Source organism: Limulus polyphemus, unplaced genomic scaffold (genome assembly GCF_000517525.1).
Source record: "Limulus polyphemus unplaced genomic scaffold, Limulus_polyphemus-2.1.2 Scaffold3727, whole genome shotgun sequence".
Lineage (NCBI taxonomy): Eukaryota > Metazoa > Arthropoda > Merostomata > Xiphosura > Limulidae > Limulus > Limulus polyphemus.
Genome location: NW_013669337.1, coordinates 16346 through 40883, shown reverse-complemented (window position 1 = coordinate 40883; position 24538 = coordinate 16346). Strand labels below are relative to the sequence as shown.

Genomic DNA, 24538 nt, shown 5'->3' with positions numbered 1-24538 from the left:
TATTATATCGCATTAAAATTTAGAAAATCTGGAATAATTACTGGAATTAGGCTAATACTCTAACATGCTAAATGTTATGAGAAAACTACAGTAGGCCTATTATAACATTTAGCATGATAGAGTAGGCTAATTTTGGTAAATATTCCAGCTTTTTTTTATTGTATAACAGCATGCCCCACCTATTATATCAACTTACACGGGGAATATTGTTACACTTGACTTTACTTCAAAATATTTACAAAATCTTTTATGTAACCAATTTTGTTCAATAGAGGCCCCCCAGTGGCACAGCGGCATGTCTGCGGACTTACAACGCTAAAATCCTGCTTGAAACCTACATGCATAATCTTAGTTATTACTCACAAGTTTTTTTTGTTTTTTTTAAGTTATTCAACACTGAAAGATTTCGCAATAGAAAAGATGGTTTTGAACCTCAAAAACTTAAATATAACGTCATGAGTAGCAAGGGTGGGGAATATTTGGCATGATTTACCACCGATCTTAGTAATAAAAACTGTGTGATTACTCTGTCTTCCAAACGAAACATATACTAACCTCTATATCACTAGAATATATAGCATTTGAATTTCACGTATAACAACAACATCACATTTATTGTATTCCCTTTTTTCTTTATTTTTTACGGTAACGGGCACGCGCTATAGACCCTCATATTCACCGTTCGATACGCTAACCACTTGGCTGCGCTTGGCATCTATGTTGAGACCTGTGAAATAATATCTTTGCGATACTTTTCCTTCAATGTCTTTTCACCGAAACTTACAATAGCAAGATCTAACCCTGCTCACTAAACCTGTAGTCAGATGGGAGATAAAATAAGTATACATTTAAAAAAACATGGATTAGCAAAAAAAAATATTCCCCTTTTGAAACTACAATGGAGGGGGCAAAAAAGTATGATTTAATTACTGTGAATTTCGTGTGTCTACTACATCGCACAGAAAAAGTGGGGACAGCTGCTTTCCCTTGCCTCTCCCGTTATCCCACCTATGCACTTATTTAAATTTCAGTTGAGGCAAGAAATGTATAAAAGTATATATAAGTATATAAAAACTAGACGCTTGAATATTTCTTAACAGTACAACAGAATATCTATAAATCATGCACGAAGAACGTTTTTTCAAAGCCTACGTTGTCTTAATGTAAAAAAAAAGAAACTTTAATATTTTTAACTAACAGATCTTGTCTTTTCATGAAGCATATACATAGTTGTATGTACTGTCTGAAATCTGTATGTTTAAGAGCAGTATAAGCAACATTTTCAAATAATTTATTTTTTATATGTATCATTATATTTTGTGTACTTGATTTCAAAACGAAATTAGCCTGCTCTACACTAAAACCAAAACCCCAACCATTTTCTACAGTACATGTTAGTTTGGATGATTATTTGTTAATATCTCTCATCTTTAACAATAGCAACATATGGCAATGACGTTTGTCTTGGAAACAAAATTGTTGTTTTTCCATTGTGTCATTATTAAATGATAATTACACTAGAGGTGGTTAGATATGTTAAGATCCACTTAGTATAATTTTTAGTGCAACCATGTCAAGCTAGATAATTTACCAAAGTTTTTAACAATGGTAATCAATACAACCAAACACCGCAAGTGATATTTTTTTATTCACAAATGTTCCCCGGCACAGCCAATACTTTAGGATATGTTGGTTATTGTTATTAAGCACAAAGCTACACAAAGGGCTATCTGTGCTCTGCCCACCACGGGTATCGAAACCCGGTTTCTAGTAGTATAAGTCCACAGACATACCGCTGATACAATCTGCAGTTTAGGTTATGTTGGTATGATGTAACTATTCCTTGATAAGTCTGATATACCAAACTTTGGGATTCGAAATGTTTACTCTGGTGGTAATTATTATAATTTTTAGATGCACATTATTCATCTTCATACATTAAAATAACGATATTTCACAAAGCTGTTCTCTAAATTGCTTAAGTTAGCCTCAAAATCATTAATATTTTATACTCCAAATAAACCATAACTTTTTTACCCTCCATCCAGTAGCTCCAAACGTTTTCGAAGCACTTCCAATAGTGATGGTTCGCTCCCACATTCCTGGAAGGGTGGCTAAGTAAAGACAAGTGAATAACTTGTACATTTACTCGATTTTTTTAAAATATTTCTTAATAAGTTTTGTTTACACAAGGTTAAGCACGTTATATTAAAACGATTTTGAATACGCAACTTAACGAGCCACGTGACAATCACATCCAATATAAAGTAGAGTTGGAATGGCATGTATCAGGACTACATTTTAACATTGCTTAGCGTTTTGTAGGTAGTGCGATGTCACCGAAAACTGATCACGTTTAGAAAAGTAATGTAAAAGCTCTTTCTGACGCAAAATATTTGTATATCAAGATCATACAGACTTATTCCTATCGGATATTTAGAATTTTCAACACAGGGATATCCCTTGTACTTAATGGCATTAGAAAACAACGGAATACGGATGAACTTTGGATATCAAGACCATCCAGATAGAGACCTGCAACAAGTCGTACACTGCCATGGTAAGCAAGGTGTATAGTCTTGTAACAGGCTAGAATCCACAAGCACACAAAGCCGTCCACGTGCCCCATACAACAGTATATAACATAATCAAGAAGTATTTCCGTCTGGAAAAGCGGTACAAGTCACGTGTATAAAAAAATACCCATTCAACCTTTGCATACCTCAATTAGCAGAAGATGGAAACCGATACTTATACTATTCCATATGAAGACACACCAGTTAAGTCGCCTATGTATTTCTGTACGATTATACTGTTGAAACGGACAGCTGGGAAACCGTTATCCTCGTTAGCTAGGTTTATTATGGAAGGTAAGCAGGCAGAAAGGAGGGTTGTTCTTTGGACATGACAGCTTTACGATGGAGCCTTTTGCAATGAAAATTATTCTGCAGGGCTATTGTCAAGATGCACAGCCGTCAGATAGAACACGACCGCAAATGACAACATGGACTGTAACAATTTAGCGATGCTCCAGAATCATTTTAACGTAAACCTTTCTCAACCATTGTATTAGAAAATAGATTTACACTTACTTTCAATACCAGTATCTGTAAAATTTTACATATAGTTATATATAGCAGCTACATTTTATAGAACATATTTTAAACAAATCCTCGGTAGCAAAGCCCTTATATTTTGAATTCAGTTTACTGCTATGATGAAAACAAAATAATGATATTATAACATTGTTTTATGAAAATAGTTTTGTACAAGTATACCAAGCATTACTAATATAAACAAGCGTATACTTTACAATTATATTCATGCATTTTATATGCTCTGTAGTCGTATGTCATATTATAAATTTAAAACTATTTTTGTAGTGTTTTTTTTTGTAGAACACGATTCCTTTACGTACTAAGTTCCAGCACTGACATCACTACACAGAATCCTGATGCTGTAATTGGTTGGTTTACGGCCGCCTTAGTTGGAAAATGTCAGGTTTTACCATACTGAGCTTCAGTTGCTTTTCTATGAATATAAACAGGGAAACGGCTGTCTCTCACGTATTCTCACTCATATCGGGTCCCCCAGTGGCACAAGGTATATCTGCAGAAATACAACGCTCGAAACCGGGTTTCGATACCCGCGGTGGGCAGAGCAGAGATAGCCCATTGTGTAGCTTTGTACTTAATTACAAACTATCAAACAATTATATCGGTGGTGTAAAATAAAATGTGTCACTGTTGAACTTTGAGATTTTCATCCTTGAACTAAAATATGGTTAATTTCGTATTACTAAATGTCATATATTAAGAAAGGGGTTTCTGCCCAATGAAAATGAACTTTTTTCTTTTTCACGAGATATACAACGTTATCACGGCAGAGAAAAAAAACGTTATCTATTTATTCAACAGTAGTGGCTTTTATTGTGGTGTTTCGTAATTTCTGAATACCTGTAAAATCGAATTCGTTCATTTAGTTTCCGTTGAATAACTATATTTTGTTTTGCCAAAATTTCATAACAATGACTGTCGAATTAGCTTGTTTGGTTTTGATGTATAGTTCTTTTCTTACCACTAACAACCAAACAAATTGCATCACACTCCATGACTATACGAGACCTACCTTAGTAATTTTTTCCATTCTTCCAAGCAGCACTAATGAGTCGTGAATTCGGCGAAACTTGTCTGCTACAGCAGAAGTGGTGAATCAAAAAATGGATAAGGCCAGAGGTTTCGCTAGGCACTGGTACATAGAGCCTGTGCCCCGAATCCCCAGTTAGTATCTTAAAAAATTATAATAGAAAACCACGATCGATATCATATTGAAACACCAAAAATTCCCGCGTCTATGGACTCGAACTCCGAATTAGTTAACACATAGCGATACTTCTGGATAAGGCTTCCACGTCATTCTTTCTTCACTGAAATTCGTGTTTTGTTGAAGAAAATAAATCAAGAAACAGTTGTTTAATCAACTGTTTTACTTTGTTTGTGAGATACTAATTTACGATTATAGAATTTTCTAACACTAAAAAAAGTTACCATTTTGTGAGATTTTTTGCTAGTTATGGTGAAGCATAAAAAAACATGAATTATATATGAATTATTTACGGATTTTCTGTTTAAAGAGTATAAACATACTACTGCTTAGATATTATTTTGGACGATGGCTGTTACACTCTTAAGTACCACACAATAACAACATGATATCACCATAACACACCACACGCTGTGTACGTTGTCTTCCGCATGTTGAAGTTGGTTGACATACCAAGTTTCACAGTGCTGTATTCATTAGTTTCCTGAATTCAGTAATATGAAGAGCAGGAGTGACTTCTGAAACATTTTGTTTTAAAACTTCCAACCTAATGACGTATTGAATCACTATGTAACTTGATAACAGCCTAAATATGATGTAACAGTACCTCCACTAGTATATGGAAGGTATTTGTTTCAATCTTTGCTCAGTTCTTAATCAGTATCATCTCCAACACGAGTAGCGATAACTGTAATGGAATATGTCTCCAGTTGGCTCATTCTACAAACACTCATAGGTCCTCAATTGGCTTGAGGTCAGGTGACTGACTGTACAGGCCAGGGAAGATGTTGAAAGTTGCTACCAATCATGAACGATTTTCGCTCTATGGCTGGTGGAATTATCATCTTGCAAGTAACCATCCCATTTAGATAAAAGTAGAGCATTACAGGGCTAGTTCTATGACTGATGATATTGTTTTCTTGCGTGTAACCATCTCATTTGGGTAAAAGTAGAGCATTACATGGTTAGTTCTGTGACTGATGGTATTGTCTTCTTGTGTGTAACCATCTCATTTGGGTAAAAGTAGAGCATTACAGGGTTAGTTCTGTGACTGATGGTATTGTCTTCTTGCGTGTAACCATCTCATTTGGGTAAAAGTAGAGCATTACAGGGTTAGTTCTATGGTTATTGGTATTGTCATCTTGCAAGTAATCATTCCATTTGGGTAAAAGTAGAGCATTACAGGGTTAGTTCTATGGTTATTGGTATTGTCATCTTGCAAGTAATCATTCTATTTGGGTAAAATTAGAGCATTTCAGGGTGCACCTGGTTAGCTAGGCTGGTCGAATATTCACAGAGATATGGTCATTCAAATAAAGCAGGAGGTCTAACCCATGACATATTAATGAGCCTAGAAATATTAAATCACCTCCAAATGTTTGTACGGTGATCATGCAAGGTGAGTCCATAATTTATTGGTATTCACCACATTCTAACTCCACCATCATTGCAGAAGAATGTGAAGCATGATTTATCTGACCAAATTACATGTCCAATTCTGATTATCGAGGCACCAATAAAGATATTTCTTTCGATTGTTGAGAGAGATAAGGTATTTCCAAATTAACTTAACAATCCTTGATATTTGCCTCCTATTCCTGTTTGAGACCTCCTTCTTTCGACAACATTTTCCCATATTTTTGATGTAATAACTATGCAATGCAAACTTGGGGTCACAGCGACTTTTGATCCACCAGTGAGCTCGATCCTCCTTGCAACTGACGCACCTGCAAACTGAGCCCCCAAAATAACATCTTATCGAAAGCTTGATAATTTTTTCCCATTATACCGACAACTGATGCTCATACAAATTGCCTTATTTACTTGTAGAGTCTTGGTGAACTTTTTTTTACTAACATATGAATAAATACTTTGTGTAAGTGAAGACTGGTCTATTTTGTAGGTAGGACTTTCTAACGTTTCGGCTAGTGAGTGTAAATCATCATGTTTGGCTGTTTAGCAATTTCTAAATTATGTAATACATATACATGCATTCGATTTGATTAAACTTTCTTATTAATAACCAGATAGTTAATGCAATTTCTATTTATTTTTATTTATTTTTTCTACAAATGTATTTCCATTACGTGTTAAACCTCGAGTTTGCCTTCCAGTTTAAGGATAAAATATTTGCTCTTTAAGCTTCTGTAATTTATCAGTTTTATAATTCAATTTGTTTTTACTGTTGTCGAGGCAAACTAGGATCGACAATTTCAAGCGTGTCTACTAATGTAACAGATCACCTAAAGCCTAGTGCAATGAACTCCCACAAGCATGATTCTAAGCAACTTGATGCTAAATCGAGTTTTTGAGCTATGGTTAGTTTGTATATTCAGTGATATTGTACATGACCTGTGGCTACAAAGCCAAAATTTCTAATCTTTTTTTTTATTTTTACAAATACAGTGCAGATAGCGCCTAAATTTGACCCCTTCTGTGAGGGTCATTTTACAGGACTTTCTTAGACAAAATTTTCCAATTTCGTGAGTATAAAAGCATGTAAGTTATAAAATGTTAGAATTTATAAGAAATGCATATTTGATAGTGTTCGGTTGTATCGAAAAAAACAAAGGAAAACGTAATCCCAGCAAAGAAATGGTTAATGAACGACCTGCTACAAAATGACCTCAAAGGTACTGGAAAAAGTTAAACTGCTAGTTGAAGAATAGGCCAAGATATGTCAGTTAACTGGAGCTAAAGTATTAACCTCTCTTTAAAAGTGTAAACAAGATAGTTCGCGAGGATTTATGTTTGCAAAAGTGATACACGAACCGTGTTCACAAGCTTCTATCAAAGCACACGTGGTGTATAAGTATACCATGCGTTTCTAGCTTCTTGTATTAGTAATATATTATTCTTAATTCTTGACTTGTTTCTGAATATGGCGAGTTCTCACATATTAAGTGGTCAAGAAGCTGTAAAGTTGCTTTTGTTCTAGCTGCCTTAATTCCTATTCCTAATCTTGAGATAATGCCTGTTCTGCCCATGTGTAATATCGTTGTAAAATTGTGTCCTCCAATGGTAAATCAGGTGTTATCTCTATTTGTTTCAATGGGATTGATCAACAGTGACATAACTCATGCAAACGTCCCAAGAATATAATGTTATCAAATTTGGAATATGATACTATGGTCCATTAGTTAGCTTTCTCTCAAGCTTAGTCCCTCATGTCGGTAAGTGAATACTAAGTCGTTTCCTTGTAAGTAATGATACTCTATTGAAGTATAACGTTACTTATTAAACATCTTCATGAATTCTTAAGAAAATGTAGAGAAATAACTAGAAAGGAAAGATGCTGTTGTTCAAAGGGGTTTATGATGGTTGCATGTTACAGTTATAAGTAATTCATCGCATTGCACGGTTGTTCAAAGGGGTTTATAATGGTTGCATGTTCCAGCTATAAGTAATTCATCGCATTGCACGGTTGTTCAAAGGGGTTTATGATGGTTGCATGTTACATCTATAAGTAATTCGTCGTATTGCACGGTTGTTCAAAGGGGTTTATGATGGTTTCATGTTATGGCTATAAGTAATTCATCGCATTGCACGGTTGTTCAAAGGGGTTTATGATGGTCGCATGTTACAGCTATTAAGCGTCAAGGAAACATCTAGACAGACCAGAGAAATATCAATGTGATCTTTCTATACTATGAGGTTAACGTGCCGACATCATGATACTACAAGACAATATCATCTATGTACTGACTGCATATTAATAAAGTATAATCCATCAAGACAAAGCATCCAACCTCATGTTCAAGTTAATATATTAGCCTCTCTGGAAGATGCAAGTGAATAAAAACAAGAGCAAATGCAATGTCTCATAAACACGTATCCTTGGGTTATTCAAACAGGTCCTTGTACATCTGTTATTCAGGCATGGTTGATGGTCTGTTGAACGCATTTACCTTAGTGTATTGTACAAAATCCCCCGATAGTGTCAGTTTTACTGCAGAGTAATAGTCCATAGCACTTAAAAGTTTAGAACACCATCAATGGTAGAAGAATGGACTTTAAGTGTCATCACTGATGCCGAAACGTTATACGTAAAAAAGACTACCTTAATTAAATGTTTTGAACCAAGTTAATTGTTACGTTTCAATTTTTCGTGCCCTCTCTCAAGATTTTATTTTAATGTGTTTATGATTCACATGTCAAACCTAAGATAATCCAGATGACAATCCTGAATGTTTTACTATTAATATTTGACTCCATATCATTCGTTTTACATTTATATAGCTACCTACATTAATCTATTGCTGTTTAGTTAATAATGTTAATCAGGTCATTTAGAGAGCAAAATATTTCTAATGAAAAAAGTAACCTTATTACTTGTTTAGGCTTAAATCTCAAATGTAATAGCTTTTAAACCAGTTTACCTCAACTCAAATATTGAATGAAGAAATGAAATAAAAATAAATTTTCAAGTATTCATAAGTAAAAAACTATATAAACACATAGTATTAGTACATTATATTAAAACAGTTTGAATAAATAAGCAAGTCACGTGACAATAAGAACGAAAATAAATTCGCGGTGGAACAGGATTTAACCAAATTACATTTTGATATCGCTTAGCATTTCGTAGGTACTGTAATGCCACCAAACTTGACCACGTTTTGAAAGGGAGAATGAAATAGATATTCATACTAGTACATAGCCCCTATGTATTTCTGAACGATTGGGCTGTTGAAATAGGCACGAGGAAACAGTTATCTTCGTATAATAGGTGAATTACGGATAACATGTTCGGAAGAGGTGTGTGTGTTTTAAACATGATAGTCTTATGCCGGAGCCTTTTGCAATAGAGAATATGCTGCAGATTATTGTCAAGATGCACAATCGTCAGATATAGTATGACTAGACGTGATCGCGTGAACTATATCGAAGCGGTGAAGCCCAAAATCGTTTTAGTTATAACGTATTAAACCTCTTTAGAACATAAAACTCAATAAAAGCACTAACCCATTCGAACATGCTCAGAACCTGAGAATACAATGTGTTCATAAACTTCGTCCATTAGACAGATGACATTGTGTTTCTTGCAAAGTTCTGATATCATCTGCAGCTCTGAGCGTGTGAAGACCTAAATAAACAACATAAAACAAAAATATTCTTGTTAATAAAAATTGAAGAATTTTCTGATATACGCATAAATACTAAATATTATTTTATGAAAATAATAGTTTTGTCAGAATAATTACATTTCTTACAGTTTACTCGGAATCACATAATATTTTATAGCTAGTACACTGTAGATAAACTTACTAAAGGTTTGATAATATTAATACTTTATTTGTAAAAATAAACAGTGGTCAGGTGCACGTGTGCGTTTTGTAATTTTGATTACAAATAAAATCACTATTCTGTAGGTTGTGTAATTGTAAAAAATGGCCTAATTATTTTGTAAGTTTTTATTATATATTTGCTTTTAAGTAGTGCATCTAAAAGCGTATAAACAGCTTTACTGTATAGACAACTAAGGAGGTTAACTCAAAAAATATTAGAGATTTTTAGTTACCGTTTATGATCAGTAAGTTTAATAATGTAATTTTATTTTGGTATTTTCTAAGCGTCAAACGTTACAGTGTACGCGAAGATTTCAGTTTATCATACACCTATAAATTATACTTTTACAAAGTATTCTTAATAGTAATATCCATCTTTATATTATGCCATATACAAAGTCCCCAAAAGACAGTTTTTCAACATCACTTATAAAGTTGACAATCGCTCCAAAAATTACATAATTAATTTTAGAAGTATATTTTGATTCTTTCAGCCATATCTGTATTTAGTTTTCCTTGGGTTAGTTTGTTTGTTTTTGAATTTCGCGCAAAGCTACACGAGGGCTATCTGCGCTAGCCGTCCCTAATTTAGCAGTGTAAGACTAGAGGGAAGGCAGCTAGTCATCACCACCCACCGCCAACTCTTGGGCTACTCTTTTACCAACGAATAGTGGGAATTACCTTCACATAATAACGCCCCCACGGCTGAAAGGGCGAGCGTGTTTGGTGTGACGGGGATTCGAACCCGCGACCTTCAGATTACGAGTCGAGCGCCTTAATCACCTGGCCATGCCGGGCCCCTTGGGTTAGTCAAACACCTGATCGTTGTTCCAATACACTAAACAAATTCCATAAATATAACTAAAACTTTGGTTTATGTGCAAACTAATAGATGATAAACTTTTACACATTCTGATTATTTACTCACTCAGTTAAATACTGTTAATAAGACTCCAAATGCATTTCGAGTTCCGTAAGCTTTTCAAAACATTTTACTTCCAATTTTTAGTACAATAAGATATAAGCAATTATTAAAACATCAGTAACAAGCAAATAGATGCTTCAATCACAAATACTACAGATAATTCCACAATTTATTCCCATTTGATAAATTCTTGAAGAGTTACGATCTAACTAAGTTTCATCTCTTTAAAAACACTTTCTAAAGCTAAAATCACTGCCCTTTCTTTAGACGCTAAAAAAATTTAAGTATCCCATTTTAAGCAATTTATTTTATTAACACTCGAAATTAACTTAACAGCATTTTTTCATGTATAACTGTACATTTATGTATAAGCTTTCAGACATATAATGGCTGGAGACGGCTTGAATGGGTAATGAAGAAAAACTTTAATATAAGTTTAACATAACAGCAAATGTACAACGTTTCGACTAGGTTTTGTCATCATCAGGTACCTTTATTTTTCGATAACTTGACCTTCACAAATTTAGGAATTAGCTTTTCTGAGCGGCACTGTCTAAGGAAGGAAATATCGTTTCTCTTTTTGATGATTTTTATATTTTCAGACATATGTTTCATTTACTCAGTCTATATCTAACGCACTCCCCAAAATAGGATATATATAGAAATGAATAAAAACCCTATCATCCGAGCGATGTCGAAAGGCTGTACCTTTCTTCTTCAGGGGCAAACTGGAATGGTGGTGTAATCGAATGAGTGATATATATAAAATATATAGATATATAAAGGGAGTTTAGTGACGTCATGAAGGTCATCCGGAAATGTTTAGTCTATTTCTCTATGTACTGTTGTAAGAATCTCATTTCTGGTATAGTGTAGCCGATAGCGTGAAAAGGTGTTAGGGATATTTTACTTTAGAAATGGATAAATATGTGTATATTGAAACTATAATTAAGTGTTTAAGTTAAATAAAGGTGACACCTGGAGACTGATTGAAAATGATATGTCATGCTAATCAATTTATAAAAACAGGTATGGAAAATTATCTTAAATAATTTTAAATAACCATTAAGTTTAAGAAATTCAGTGTTCACATGACATGAAAAAATAAGCAAAGAATAAATGAATGGAGATCACTGATTCCAATATCTAGATTAATTCCGAAATGTTGAACAGTGTTTAGATTAGCAATCCAAAAAGCTTCTTTTATTTCTCTATCTGCTTTAGTTTTGAATCCTGTTTCAATGCCGATGAGAGTAAGTAACATCGTTAATGTGTTGAGCAACAGGGATATCTTTTTCGGTGTTAACTGAAGATTTGTGGTTGTTGAAACGTTCTCTAAGAGTTGTTTGTGTATGTCCTACATATCGGTAATTGCATTTTTACACTGCATAAAGTAAATGGTGTTTTTTGTTTCACAAGTGATTTCTTTGGATATTTTAAAGTTTTTTGATTGTGCTTGTCAGAAAATGAGTCAGTGGTTTTTATGAACTTGCAGGTTTGACAACGGGCTTTATCATATGGACTACAAATATTTTTGGGTGGGATGTAATTCACTTTTGTGTGAACAAGGATATCTTTTAGAGTTCTGCTTTTTCGGAAGGAGACAACAGGAACTTCAGGAAATATCTGTTTAAGGCGATCGTTCAGTTGTAGGAGATGAAAATGTTTTTTTCAGAATTAGTGAAACGTTTCTGAGTTTAAACTGATAGGTAATAATAAGAAAAATTATATTTGGAAGTTTAGTACTGCTCTTATTTAGGATGTTTTTCCGCTGTGTAGTTAGCCTTTTCAATCTGTCTGTTGAAGCTTATATATACATATACTAATGATGACCTCCTTTGTCTATTTTTATGCAAATTAGGCATAAAAAGATCCGTAATATTATCTGAAAATGATCTGACATCCAGCCTAGGCTCATAAATGAAAGTTTGGTAGAGGTAACTTTATATCTTTATAACTTAGTAAAGCCTCTTTTTGACCTTTCATGTACTAACAACACTATCCAGTTGTGGCTGCAAACATCTGACTTAGACATAACTGTCACCATGAACAGCAACCTGGCACTAATGTTGTGTACTTAAAATCAGAGTGTTGCTAAAGGCATGAGGTATTCTCGACCATTTTTTTTGAAAGAGATGTTTGTGTAACATCTTTAGCATCTGGAATCACTGGACGAGATGCAAAGCATTTTCCAAGAACATTTGACACGAGCTCAATGGAGCTGAAGTATATGCAGGCCATTACTTGGTGAAGCCATATTCTACAAAAATGTGATGACAAATTTAGTTCAATGGGAGCACTTGTGATTGTACATTGCTCTAAAGTTAGGGTCGGTTATAGTGGAATATTTTAAGTGCAAAACTACACAATGGGCTATCTGCTGTGTGCCCACTACGCGTAAGAAAAGCCGGTTTTTAGCGTTACAAACCTTCAGACATACCGCTCTGCTACAAAGGGGTGCATTAAATTGTAGCTGAAAACATCTGGTTCAATCTAGGAACAGAGAGTCTATGGTCATGGCGAGCCAGATTTGTTGAAATACATAATGGTCACGTATCTATGTCTTGGATGACGGTTTACGTTGTTTACCGTCATTTGCCAGCTTTTAGTTACACCTCCTGATGACATCCCAAGATACTTGCAGCCAATTCACAACACCTTGCCGTGATTTGCCAGCTTTCATTTCCATGATAACTTCCACAAAGGTGAAATATCCAAATGCCTTTTTTTTTCAGATCTAGTTGTTATTAAATAATAACTTGAGTCAATACTTTGAAATTCATTTCAAACTAGGTTGCAACTGATACTGGGTTATGAAAAGCCATTTATAAACCACATACTGAATAACATTCCATGTCATACACTTGATCATAAGATGTCTCCTCTGCACAACAATGAACTGAGAGGAATGATTTTTATTATTTAATAACATTGGTTCTTGCCTTTTCTGATTACTCAAACTATTAGAAATTTTTATTAGCTATTAAATATTTTGTGCAACGTACATCAGTGACCAATTAGAGTTTATTTTAATTCCAGTTAACGTAACAAGAATATATTTAACCATGCGACTGACGTTTAAGAAAGCAATCAGTCATCTCTATTAATATGTGGTTGGTCGCGAGTTTCTTAAAGAAGTCTCCGAAAAAAACGGCGAATTTGACTGCTTAAAAAACCTCAACTAGACTAAAGTGATAGTGCAGAACAAGAAAAATGAAACATTTAATTTTTTGGTAATTTAATAGGAAACGAAGAGGACAGTATTCTTTAATACAAACTTTTAACCAATAATGATTGTTAGCTATTGCTAAAATACTAAAAAAAAGACTGTATTTCTATGGGAGTGGTAGCCAGTGAATAATGTAAAACAAAGTATAGAATTACTGGCTTAGCCCAACAGTTGTTCTCATCAAATGGGGATATTTAAAACTAATTTAGTGTCATTTGATAGCTTGTTTGTTTGTAATTAAGCACAAAGCTACACAAAGGGCTATCTGTGCTCTGCCCACCACGGGTATCGAAACCCGGATTCTAGCGTTGTGCTACTGGGAGGGGGGCATTTGATAGCTCTAGGCAAGAGTAATTTAACTATAGACCTTTACAATTAACAGTCGTATCCTTATACATATGGAATGGCAATTTGCTCATCAAGGTGTTGAAAAATCTGTGCCTATTTACTGATCGACTATTTTGATTCAAAGAAATAGATTATAATAACACAATATAATTATAATGAAAGTTCAAGCAGTCAGATCTTGTCGATACGGCACCTTAAGCTCACCTTAACGTGAAAGTGATAGGAAGTTTGCTACGAATATTACTAATGTTAATTCTTATACGTTTCAATATATTTTTATAGCGATATAAAACTGTTACAGGGCAGTCCTTGCTTCCCAAAAGGGTCACTGTGAAACATTACTAATGGGTTTTTTTATGTTAAAAATAAAACTTATTAAATTTAATACACTGTATAAGCGGGGCAAAACTTACAAGAACAGGAGGAGTATCAGTCAATATATTTGGACATTAACTGTGAAACAATAGTCTTTAGTAGACTTAACACTTCATGCAGATCACACCAGATACAACACACCTCCATAGGTTTTGGAACCTGGCTTATTAGTATTCCTGCAGTCTTAGGTTGTCGTACTACCAAGAAAAAAACACATACAAAACAATACATACCTTCCCGAGAGGGTTGTGAGGGGTGTTAACAATAATAATTTTAGTTTTGTCTGTAAACTTGGAAGCAAGTTCATTAGGATCCAGTATCCAATCTGCACTTGACAAAGTGCCTTCTAATTTCTTCTGAAAATACAAATTTCAAATGTATATTTTATTTAGCGCGTGTTTGCCTACAAGTGTTTCTTGAATATAATTTTTAATAAACATTCTGTTTTTTTTTAACTCAAGGAAATGGTAACTGATATATTATGAGTTATTTTCTCAATTCAGTTTATGACTTTTTGATTCTCGTAACTAACACGTGCTCTTACAGGTTAAAATAATTTCTTATTCTTATCTATTTCAAACAGTAGTGAGTTCTTCTATAGATCAAATGAAGTTTGAGCTTTAAATGTTCAAACCAAACCAATCTTTTACAATTATTATAGCTTTTTTTTCCTTGGTTATCAAAATATATTATACCTTTAATATTCTAAATCTCCTTTTCTCATCCACCTTTCTCTTTTCGTGGTTTTTAATATTGCACTCTCTTATAAATCTCGCTTTCCGTAAGATGACACAAATCTATATTATGTGTTCTCACCCCCTCTAGTTGCAGCGTCTATAAGTCAGAACTTGCTCGAGATAAGGCTTAGATGGAGTAGAATAATACTTGAAAAGTGTTGTTAATGAAATGTATCTGAATAGGAAGATTTTGGACAAAGTTTCGAGCTTCTAGCCACGCTACCCACAGCTGATCTCAACTTGGCACATTGTAGCTCATTTCTATATGGTCACATTTTCTCTTAGTACTTCTAATAATTAAGTGTCTTGGTCTCTGTGACAGGGTATTTGATTACATTAATTTTGTAATTATTTGCTTGATAAAGAAAAATAATTAATTTAGGTTTAGTGTTAAAGTATTATAACATTTATTTGCCTTTTATTATACTTAAATTTATTACCTGTGGTTCCTATGTGATTTTTATGCTTACTAAATTTCCTCCCATGGACACACACTTGCTTCCTGCCAATGGTGACTGAGACATTGTCCATTAAGAGTTCAATAGATTTTGTATCAGCTTTTTTGTAACAGACGTCCAGTACAAAAGCGCGACTGTCTTGGTTTGAAACTCTCTTTATGATCGCAGTAAGACTTGTTTGTTTGTTTCTAAATAAGCACAAAGCTATACAATGGTCTATCTGTGCTGTGCCCAACACTGGTATCGAAACCCAAATTCTAGCGTGGTAAGTCCGCAGACATACGGCTGTGCCATTGGGGGGCCGCAGTGAGGTGTACGCTCCTCAAAGAACCAATCCCCGTGATGTATTTATTTTTTAATCTCTACAAGAGAATTGGGAGTCAGATAATAATGTATTTAGTTCTTCCATGGGTACAGTTCGAACTGTAATTGAAAGTTCGCTCTACCATAGATGCTTTTAGAAACTTTTTAAATTTTGAATCTTCATGCCAGTTTTAGATAGTCTGTAGCTGAAGTATCCTTCAAATATATTCATTTGGATCATATCTCATTCCCATACCCTAGACCTGTTGTCTGAACCATTCGTTCCAGGTTATGTTTCCTCAATTTCTTGGTTAGCCTAATTTACAGGATCACTCGAGATCCATTAGATGAATTTTCTACCATCATCTTCCAAAAGACTAGTGTCAGATTAAACAGAATCACTACTAACCAAAAGAAACTCACAAAAGTCAATAGAGCAAGTGTATATGAATTGGTGAAACTCCTTAATGTTTGATCTTCGGACAATATGATATGCTTTCCTGCATTTAGTTTGATTATTGTTAAGCATAGAGATACACAATGGGCCATCGGGTATCGAAACCTGGTTTTTAGCGTCGTAAGCCTGCAGACTTACCACTTAGGACCAACGACGGATGTTTTTAAATTTTCAGTATAAAGCGTTCTGTCACAACGTATGAGATTTAAATATAACGCTATAAGTAGCTGTTGTGTATGTGGTTCTACCAAAGAATACAGTTTCCAACTTGTACATTATTTAGTTTTTGGCAACAAAGTTTTTGTTTTTTTTACTACTTCAGGTGTGCCATCACTTGATATAACTGTACATTCCTCCGAGAAATGTAATAATTCAAGTCATCTTAAAAATATAACTAGATGTACCTTCTTAGAAATAAACATTTTGTAAATAACGTGGAAAACGATGTATTAATTAGAATACAGCTCAGATTGAGGATCGTCGGAGACAAACAAAATGGTTGGGAACATAAAGGACATGTAATTTCTACAAGACATAGAAAAACTGGAAATAAAGGAAGCCAATAAAAAAGCAAATGCTCCAAATCGTCTCTCAAAAAAAAAAATGCTATCGTAATGGTACAGACACACACTACTACTGAATTGTTAACTTACTGGTTTAAGTGTAATAAACACTGGAACACCGTTAGCAATTTTTACCAAATATTGATAGTCTGGATAAAATGGTTCCATGATAATGACCTGAAATAAAAACAGAAAGTATTTATTAAATTAACAAACTTGTATATACTTGTTGAAATTATAAAAGCATCTTTAAAATACGCTTAAGTAGATGTTCTCAAGGTTCAATGAAATTATTATTATAATAATTTTTGTTAGAACACTTATTTGTCATCAGGAGATAAGAATGATTAATGTTTTGTAGTTAAGCACAAAGCTACACAATTTGCTATCTGTGCTGAGCCCACCACGATTATCGAAACCTGATCCTTAACAGTAGAAGTCCGCAGACATACCGCTGAGCCACCAGGCTTTCCATTAACGTTTGTTTGTTTTGAAGGAAATCCACATTGGGCTATATGCCGTGTTCGCTGTGGGGAATCGAATCCCGGGTCTTAACGTTGTAAATCTGTAAACTTATCGTTGTCCCCTCGGCGGGCTTCTACTAATAAATATATAAAAGTGATTTTCATGTTCTAAACTGCTAAGATCAATCTTAACAGACTATGGGCTTCGTTTTTTAAAGTAAAAATCAATTTAAAGCAACTTTATTCTGTACTCCAAAATTTCTTAACAGCTAGTAGTATTAAAAGCTTATTATAACAAGGGTTAAAATGTTAAGAAAGCCTCTAATAAGTACAGGCATTCTTTAAATTCATGACTAATAATTTCAAAGTTACACGTACCTCATCACCCGGGTTTACCAGTGAAATGATAGAAGAAAATAACGCTTCACGACCACCTGCAGTAACTAAAATCTCTTTCATTGGGTGAAGCTCGCGACCCAATTGCTTTGAATAGAATTTGCTTAGAGCATTTACCAACCGTGGGTGACCCTATAATTAATAAAAATACAGACAAATATAAAACTATAAACAATTAGTTAACAACTTCTAACAGAAGAACCACTAAAATTATAGTAATTACAGTTATTAATAATAATCTTAATATTAGTAACGCACATTAGTTGATCAACTGGAAAATAACCAAAGCAGTTAAAATTAACAACGGAATATGCACAATACCAGAAAGTTCTCAATACAAATATTAATTTTCTATATTTTAACATCTGCACAACCCACAACTCTACACACAGCTTATAATTATGAGAATAGAATAAGCATTTAACCACATTCACAATAGACAACAAGCCGTGTGTATAACTTGGCTCTCCCACAGCACCTAGTACTACTTATTCACAAAATAGTGCTTTATTTTTCGTATTAACTCACAACGTATACTCGAACAAAAAGCTAAGCCTAACAAATATTTGTTCCATGAAGTTATGAATTATGAGACAATAATCAACTAAACGACCACTTGAGGCTAGCACTAAAACTTACCAATGTTCGACTGTACTGTTGCAAAAAAGGATTTTTGTCTGTCACAGCATCAACCAAGGCTTTAGTAAGGAAATCTGGAAGTAAAAAATCTTGAAAACCTGCTCCCAAGTTTACCAATTTCTTCCCCAAAGCAGCATTGAAGATTTCTATCCTAGAACACAAAATATTTATATGTCTTCAACCTACAGTTGTGTGCAAATTTATCATAACACTCCATTGTTCAAGATTTTGAATTTTTGTCCCTTTGAAATAAATCTTTTATAGTTTAAGATGTTAGAAAACAGCATCAAAATGGAAAGATTATTTACTTTCAACTTTTGAATGACCTTAATTTCTTACATATTTAATTAATTTAAAAATGTAAGGGAAAATCATTACACAGCCCCAAATTATCAAGTGCGGTAAATTTTTTAAAATGTCTAATCTAAATACCAAGTCGTGGAACATTGTCACACATTATTGCCTTTAGTTTCTGGGACAAAAATGTGACTGTCACATTCTAATACAGGTATTTTTGGATATATGAGTGCTTATTTTCCTTTATAAAAAAACACCATCAGTACAGTGTGATGTTGTCCTTAAAACGTCAAACAGGGAATTAACACCCTATGAAATAGTTAATGTCAAATATTTACATGATGATGGTTGGTGTTTAAGAAAGAATGTAAAGTATTTCGATTGTTCACCAAACACTGTGAAGTATACATTGCACAGATGTGAGGAAACTTAGTCCTATAACATCAGACAAGGAAGGAGTCAAAGGAAGAAAAAAATTCCCACAAAGAAATGCTAGTTATCCAAAAATCGACTTCCTTAAATACTGAAGGAAAATTGCGAAAAACCTTACTGATGATATTAATAAGTTACATGAAGATAAAGTTTCAAGAAGAACAATCTCAAAAACGCTGCAAAAATGTTGTCTTTTGAAAGGAGTTGTTGCAAGAAAGCCCTTACGACGTAGCAAAGAGATTTGCTTTTGTGAAATAACATATATATCAATATTTGGAGCAGTTGCACAAAGTGCTTTGGACAGACAAATCAAAATTTGAGATAATGATAGGTTGAAAAAGGAGTGCCTTGTGCCAAGAGCCATATATGCAAAAGGCTATGTGATAGTTTGGAGCAGTATATCTGGAAATGATATTGGCAACAAATTTTGTAACTATGACGTCTTCATCACTGAAGCTACATCCTTTGGGCGGTGAAGTGCTGCCTTAACTACTCACAATGCTTTTTTGTTGTTGTTTGTCTTTTATATACGTAAAGACTGTTTTTCGTTTTACACGACGTTTTCAGTCTGTTTATTTTCTTAGTTTAAAATTCAGGCAGTTTACTTTAGCTAAACTCAGACTTACTCTAATTCTTCTGATCGATCCTCCCATTGACCTACCTAACACTCTTTAAGGGAATCAGTTAGTCTGAGAAAACCACAGTAGCACTTACTTGTGTTATTGGTAGTTTGGTGTGTGCATACTTATATGGATGTTACAATGAATGAAGCTAATTTTAAAAGTTTCGTCTTAATGGAGACTTCTTGACCACAGTCGTTATTTAATCATCACAATCATCATGTAAAAGCTGATTTTTTAACAAATTATGCATATCGTTCACTGGTTTTCACTACTTCAAGACATTGATATATGGAAAATATTTTGGAGAGAAACTAATTAAATCTCCAGGCTTTTCGAATTTACGTATTTTCAGCTAATTTTTCTTACGCGAAGATTCTCGTATATCAACAAACTACAGAAATAATAATGTTGGAGTCATAGTTAATATGTGAGAATAAACAAGCAAAATGTTATGCATATTCTGTTCAAAAAGACTCAGAGTAATTATTTGGTATATGTTGTTTACACGTGGAAATATTATAATAACAATTAGTACTCAATTTAAAATTGTTGCTCTTTTGTGAAAACAACTGTAATAAACACAACCTTTGAGTTTCATTGATGATCGCTTATTCATTTAATTAAAACCCTGAAAATAAATTAAGGAAGTAACTTACACCAAAAAGTTGTTGGTTCCGATCTTCAACTTACGAGCAAATCTCAACTCAAGTTGATAAAGGTAGATTTGCACACACACACACTAGCAACACATTCTGTTATTTCATTTGGAAGGAACGGTTTTTTTACCATTTCAGTGAAACCCGTTGATAATCAAAATACCTGATCGAAGAATTAGTACTCAAGACGCCAGGAGGCTAATAGTTCCAATATTTAAATGGGCATCATTAAGAACCTAAGAACGCCACGCAGTACCACAAAATGATAAAATGTGGTGAGGATGTAGTTGAAGGAACCTATGAGACACTGTCAAATGAGAGTGACACAATCTGGCGTGTGTTTTTGCTATGATCGTAGTACAGACATGAATATTGGACAGATATCCACGAAATGCTAGTCTAATAATACTTTTAGATACTTGTAACTAACTTGCAACAACCTGCTGTGAGTGACTATCATTTTCGTCTTGTGGCTCTTTAGATGAATGACATATATAAATATCTTTGTTGAAGTTTAGTCACGATTCGTGGACTACTTGAAGCTCGTTCAGCTATGTGATTCACTTCAAAAGGACAAATCATTTTCATTGATTAATCATCAGGACTTTATAAAAAATAAACTGGGGGTGATTGGTAGGGGTGAGGTGTATAAGGGGCTTTTGCCCTCCCCTTTCTCAAATTAAACGCCTCTCCAATGTCATCATTCTTAGCAACTCAGAAATATTATGTAAATGTGGAGAAAGAGACAGAAAGAGGGTTTATGTGGGTCACTTACCAGAGTTTATTCCCAAATGTGGGAATCCCTACACACACGCGCGCGCACACCCAAGAGAAGAATCGACCCGAACAAAAGACTCACTCACTGCTTATGGTGATTGGCATAGCTTTAGTATTTGAAATTTAAACTATCCTTTAATTGTTTTGTGCAGTTTAAAGTAGAGACATTTTTATAACAACCGACATACAATATTTTATATATAATATTAGAATTATAATACTTACGTAACACACTGTTTGACATCTTTGAGACGGTCAGCCGCAACTTTACTGGATGAGGTAGCCTGTCAAAATGTGTTTGGCAAGCTTTAATATGACTATGAAAAGGTGTAGTAAAATAACATACAAACACTGTCATCTCAAGAAGCGATCTGTAAAACCTCAGACCATCTTTTCAGAAAGCAAAAGTAATAGGATATGCAGTATAAAACACAACAAATTCTTTAATCCTATTATAAAATGGAAAAAATGAACACAAATCATCATAAAAATACAATTGTATAATGCGAAATACAGATGAATTTATAAAGAAAAATGTGAGATTAAGTCTGTTTACAAAGAACAATGAAAAACGTAAATAGAACAGGTTTCATGAAATCTTAACAATTAATTTTGTAAACATCTAATAAAATGAAGTTTGATTCCGAAGTAGGCATATATATGGGGCCACAAACAAGACAAAAACTGAAAGCGATAAGGAAAAAATAAAAATGATGCATACAAAGTATAAAACAAAAATATTATATTGGAAAGAATAAAATACAACTAAAAACTTAAAGATATTTACAGTTCAACTCCAAGTCATGAAATTATCATCTCAAATAGACATTGAAATACACATTTGTGAACTGATAAAAAAAAGTTGGATAATCTTCAAGATGAGATAAGTTCATTTTACTTATCATCGTATTGAAATTCTAAGTATTCTACTATTTAAATGCTGGGATTTGACCTTCAAGTCGTCTTATTTAATCGATCACTTAATCATCAAGAAAACGATTTTGGTGAAAGACGCCTCACAGTTAAATTGAAAATCTTTCATACCATTTATCAATTTCATCAAAGCATGTTCCAAGGACTTTTCTACACTCCACGTTTGCAGTATATTTTATATGAAACCTTAATCTTTGAGCTGGTGTTGTGAAACGTTGTTTTTTTTTGAAAAAAATAAAATAAATATTAATGAAAAATTGTCAAGAAAGAACGAAACCATCTTTCGCAAAAAATATTTTAAAAACTCTATTACAAAGACCACTGCAATAGACAGCTTCTTGATCAAGGCTTTTGTAGAATTATAAATGAGTATTAGGTTTAATTTTATCTCTTGTTTTTTCGGTTACATGTTTTTGTTTTGTTTGTTTTTTGTTTTTAATTATGCACAAAGCTACACAAGGGCTATCTGTGCTCTGCCCACCACGGGTATCGAAACCCGGATTCTAGCGTTGTAAGTCCGCAGACATACCGCTGTGGCACTGGGGGGGCACATGTTTGTGTGATAGCAAGTATAAAATTATTTTACTAATCTGTATTTCCTAAACAATGATAATTAATACGACTTCTCTATTTGTCTGTTTGTTTGTATATTTCATAAGTAATATAAATCCCCAGTAATCATCATTAACAATATCTATTTTATTAAAGAGAAACATATAATAAATCAAATAAATAATCCAGAAGTTAACTTCCCTGAATTTTTTTTCTCTCATTGCTTTTCTTTTAGATTGTCTCTGTTCTCGTTAAAGGGCCAGGCGATACCTGATAATTAGTGTGTTCGGACTTTGAATCCGAGGGTACACACTTCGCGTTCCATTGTCGCAAAGGCGAGATACGTACTGTGTGCCCATAGGTGCACTATAAGGGTGAAATATTACCTCCACTAGTGGGTCAGATAAGAGTAGTCCAAGAGTTACGAGTTAACACTGTTGACAATCTGACTCCTCTCTGGTTTATCAGTTCAAATATAGGGACGACTATGCACCTACAACCTTTGTATAGTTTTGCACACGCACACACAAATTCCAAAGCAACAAACAAACTGTTCTCATTAAATCTATATGCTTATGATCTTTCAAAATGAACGGGTTTTAACTAAAACGACGACTCAGTACTGTTTGGACACCGCTTATGAAGAATATCATCTATCGTGATATCAACGTAAATCAAACCTTTTAAAAAAATCTTTTGAACTTTACAGATGAACAATAATCGTATAACATGTTAACTTGAGTTCTAAACATTTTATTGTACAATATCTATTATTGTGTCTTCATTTTCTCATTCTTACAATATTCAAGTAATTATTAGATCTTAAACATACATAAATAACAGAGAGTATAAGATATATATTGTTATACGGTTACAAACACCGAGGTTTTGTTCTTCACTTATTATAATGCCTTTTTGTACATAAGTTAACAAATTTTATACTAGATGGCAGGTACTGTTAATATTGTTCCTTAAACACCTGTTTATAAAAAGTGGTCCATAGAGAAACTAATTCCTTTTCGTCAGTATGATTATTCTATGGTAGAACTGATTTCCTTAAAGAATAAATCAGGTAGGCCCGCAAAGTCATGGGAGGTTCAACAAGATATTGTTTGTTTGTTTGCTTGTTGTTAAGCGTAAAGTTGCACAATAGGCTATTTATGCTGTGCCCACCACTGGTAAGGAAAAACAGTTTTTAGTCTTCTGATTAACCGTTGAGTCATTGGGGGGCTAGACAACATATATTACGGAGTCATTCTGAGTTTCTTTCGAACTGACTGAGTTGCAAAGAAAAGGAGAATGGACACAAAATCTAAACACACACACAATAATGAAAACAATATTTATTATCTCAGAAAACCGCAGTTTGTGTATTTTATTTCTAGCATGACAGACAGTATCCTTTACAGGAGAATCTCAATCTATCTATTTTTTCTGTAGAATCTATTGAAATTCCATCCCAGTGTGAGAATGTATCACGCTATATAGTCAAACCTGTAGAGCCACACCTTCCCAGGGCGAATAGCACTACCTATGTGGCTGGTCGTTATCTTGAGATATCACTTGACCGACGCTTAGAGAAAGCGGCTATTTACTTTTATACACAATGCAACTTTACAGTCATTTCACCCACGGGTAACCAGGGGTTATCTCTAGGAGTGACTCAGAACCACAGCTAACGAAAGTGAAAGCAACTTAGTGACTTTCTTGAACACGGAGGCCCGGCTTGGCCAGGTGGTTAGGGTGCTCGACTCGCAATCTGT

General features: G+C 33.9%; 1 protein-coding gene across 1 annotated transcript in view; it reads right to left on the bottom strand.

The window, feature by feature from the left end:
* Window positions 1-24538, bottom strand: part of LOC106469927 (kynurenine--oxoglutarate transaminase 3-like) — a 40267-nt gene that overhangs the window by 12146 nt on the left and 3583 nt on the right. The window contains exons 2-8 of the mRNA XM_013930449.2: window positions 21516-21574; window positions 18506-18656; window positions 17849-17998; window positions 17097-17183; window positions 14722-14844; window positions 9289-9409; window positions 2038-2114 (exon numbers count right to left, since the gene is read on the bottom strand). Coding sequence (XP_013785903.2) covers window positions 2038-2114; window positions 9289-9409; window positions 14722-14844; window positions 17097-17183; window positions 17849-17998; window positions 18506-18656; window positions 21516-21574 — 768 coding nt within the window. The remainder of the gene's footprint in view (window positions 1-2037; window positions 2115-9288; window positions 9410-14721; window positions 14845-17096; window positions 17184-17848; window positions 17999-18505; window positions 18657-21515; window positions 21575-24538) is intronic.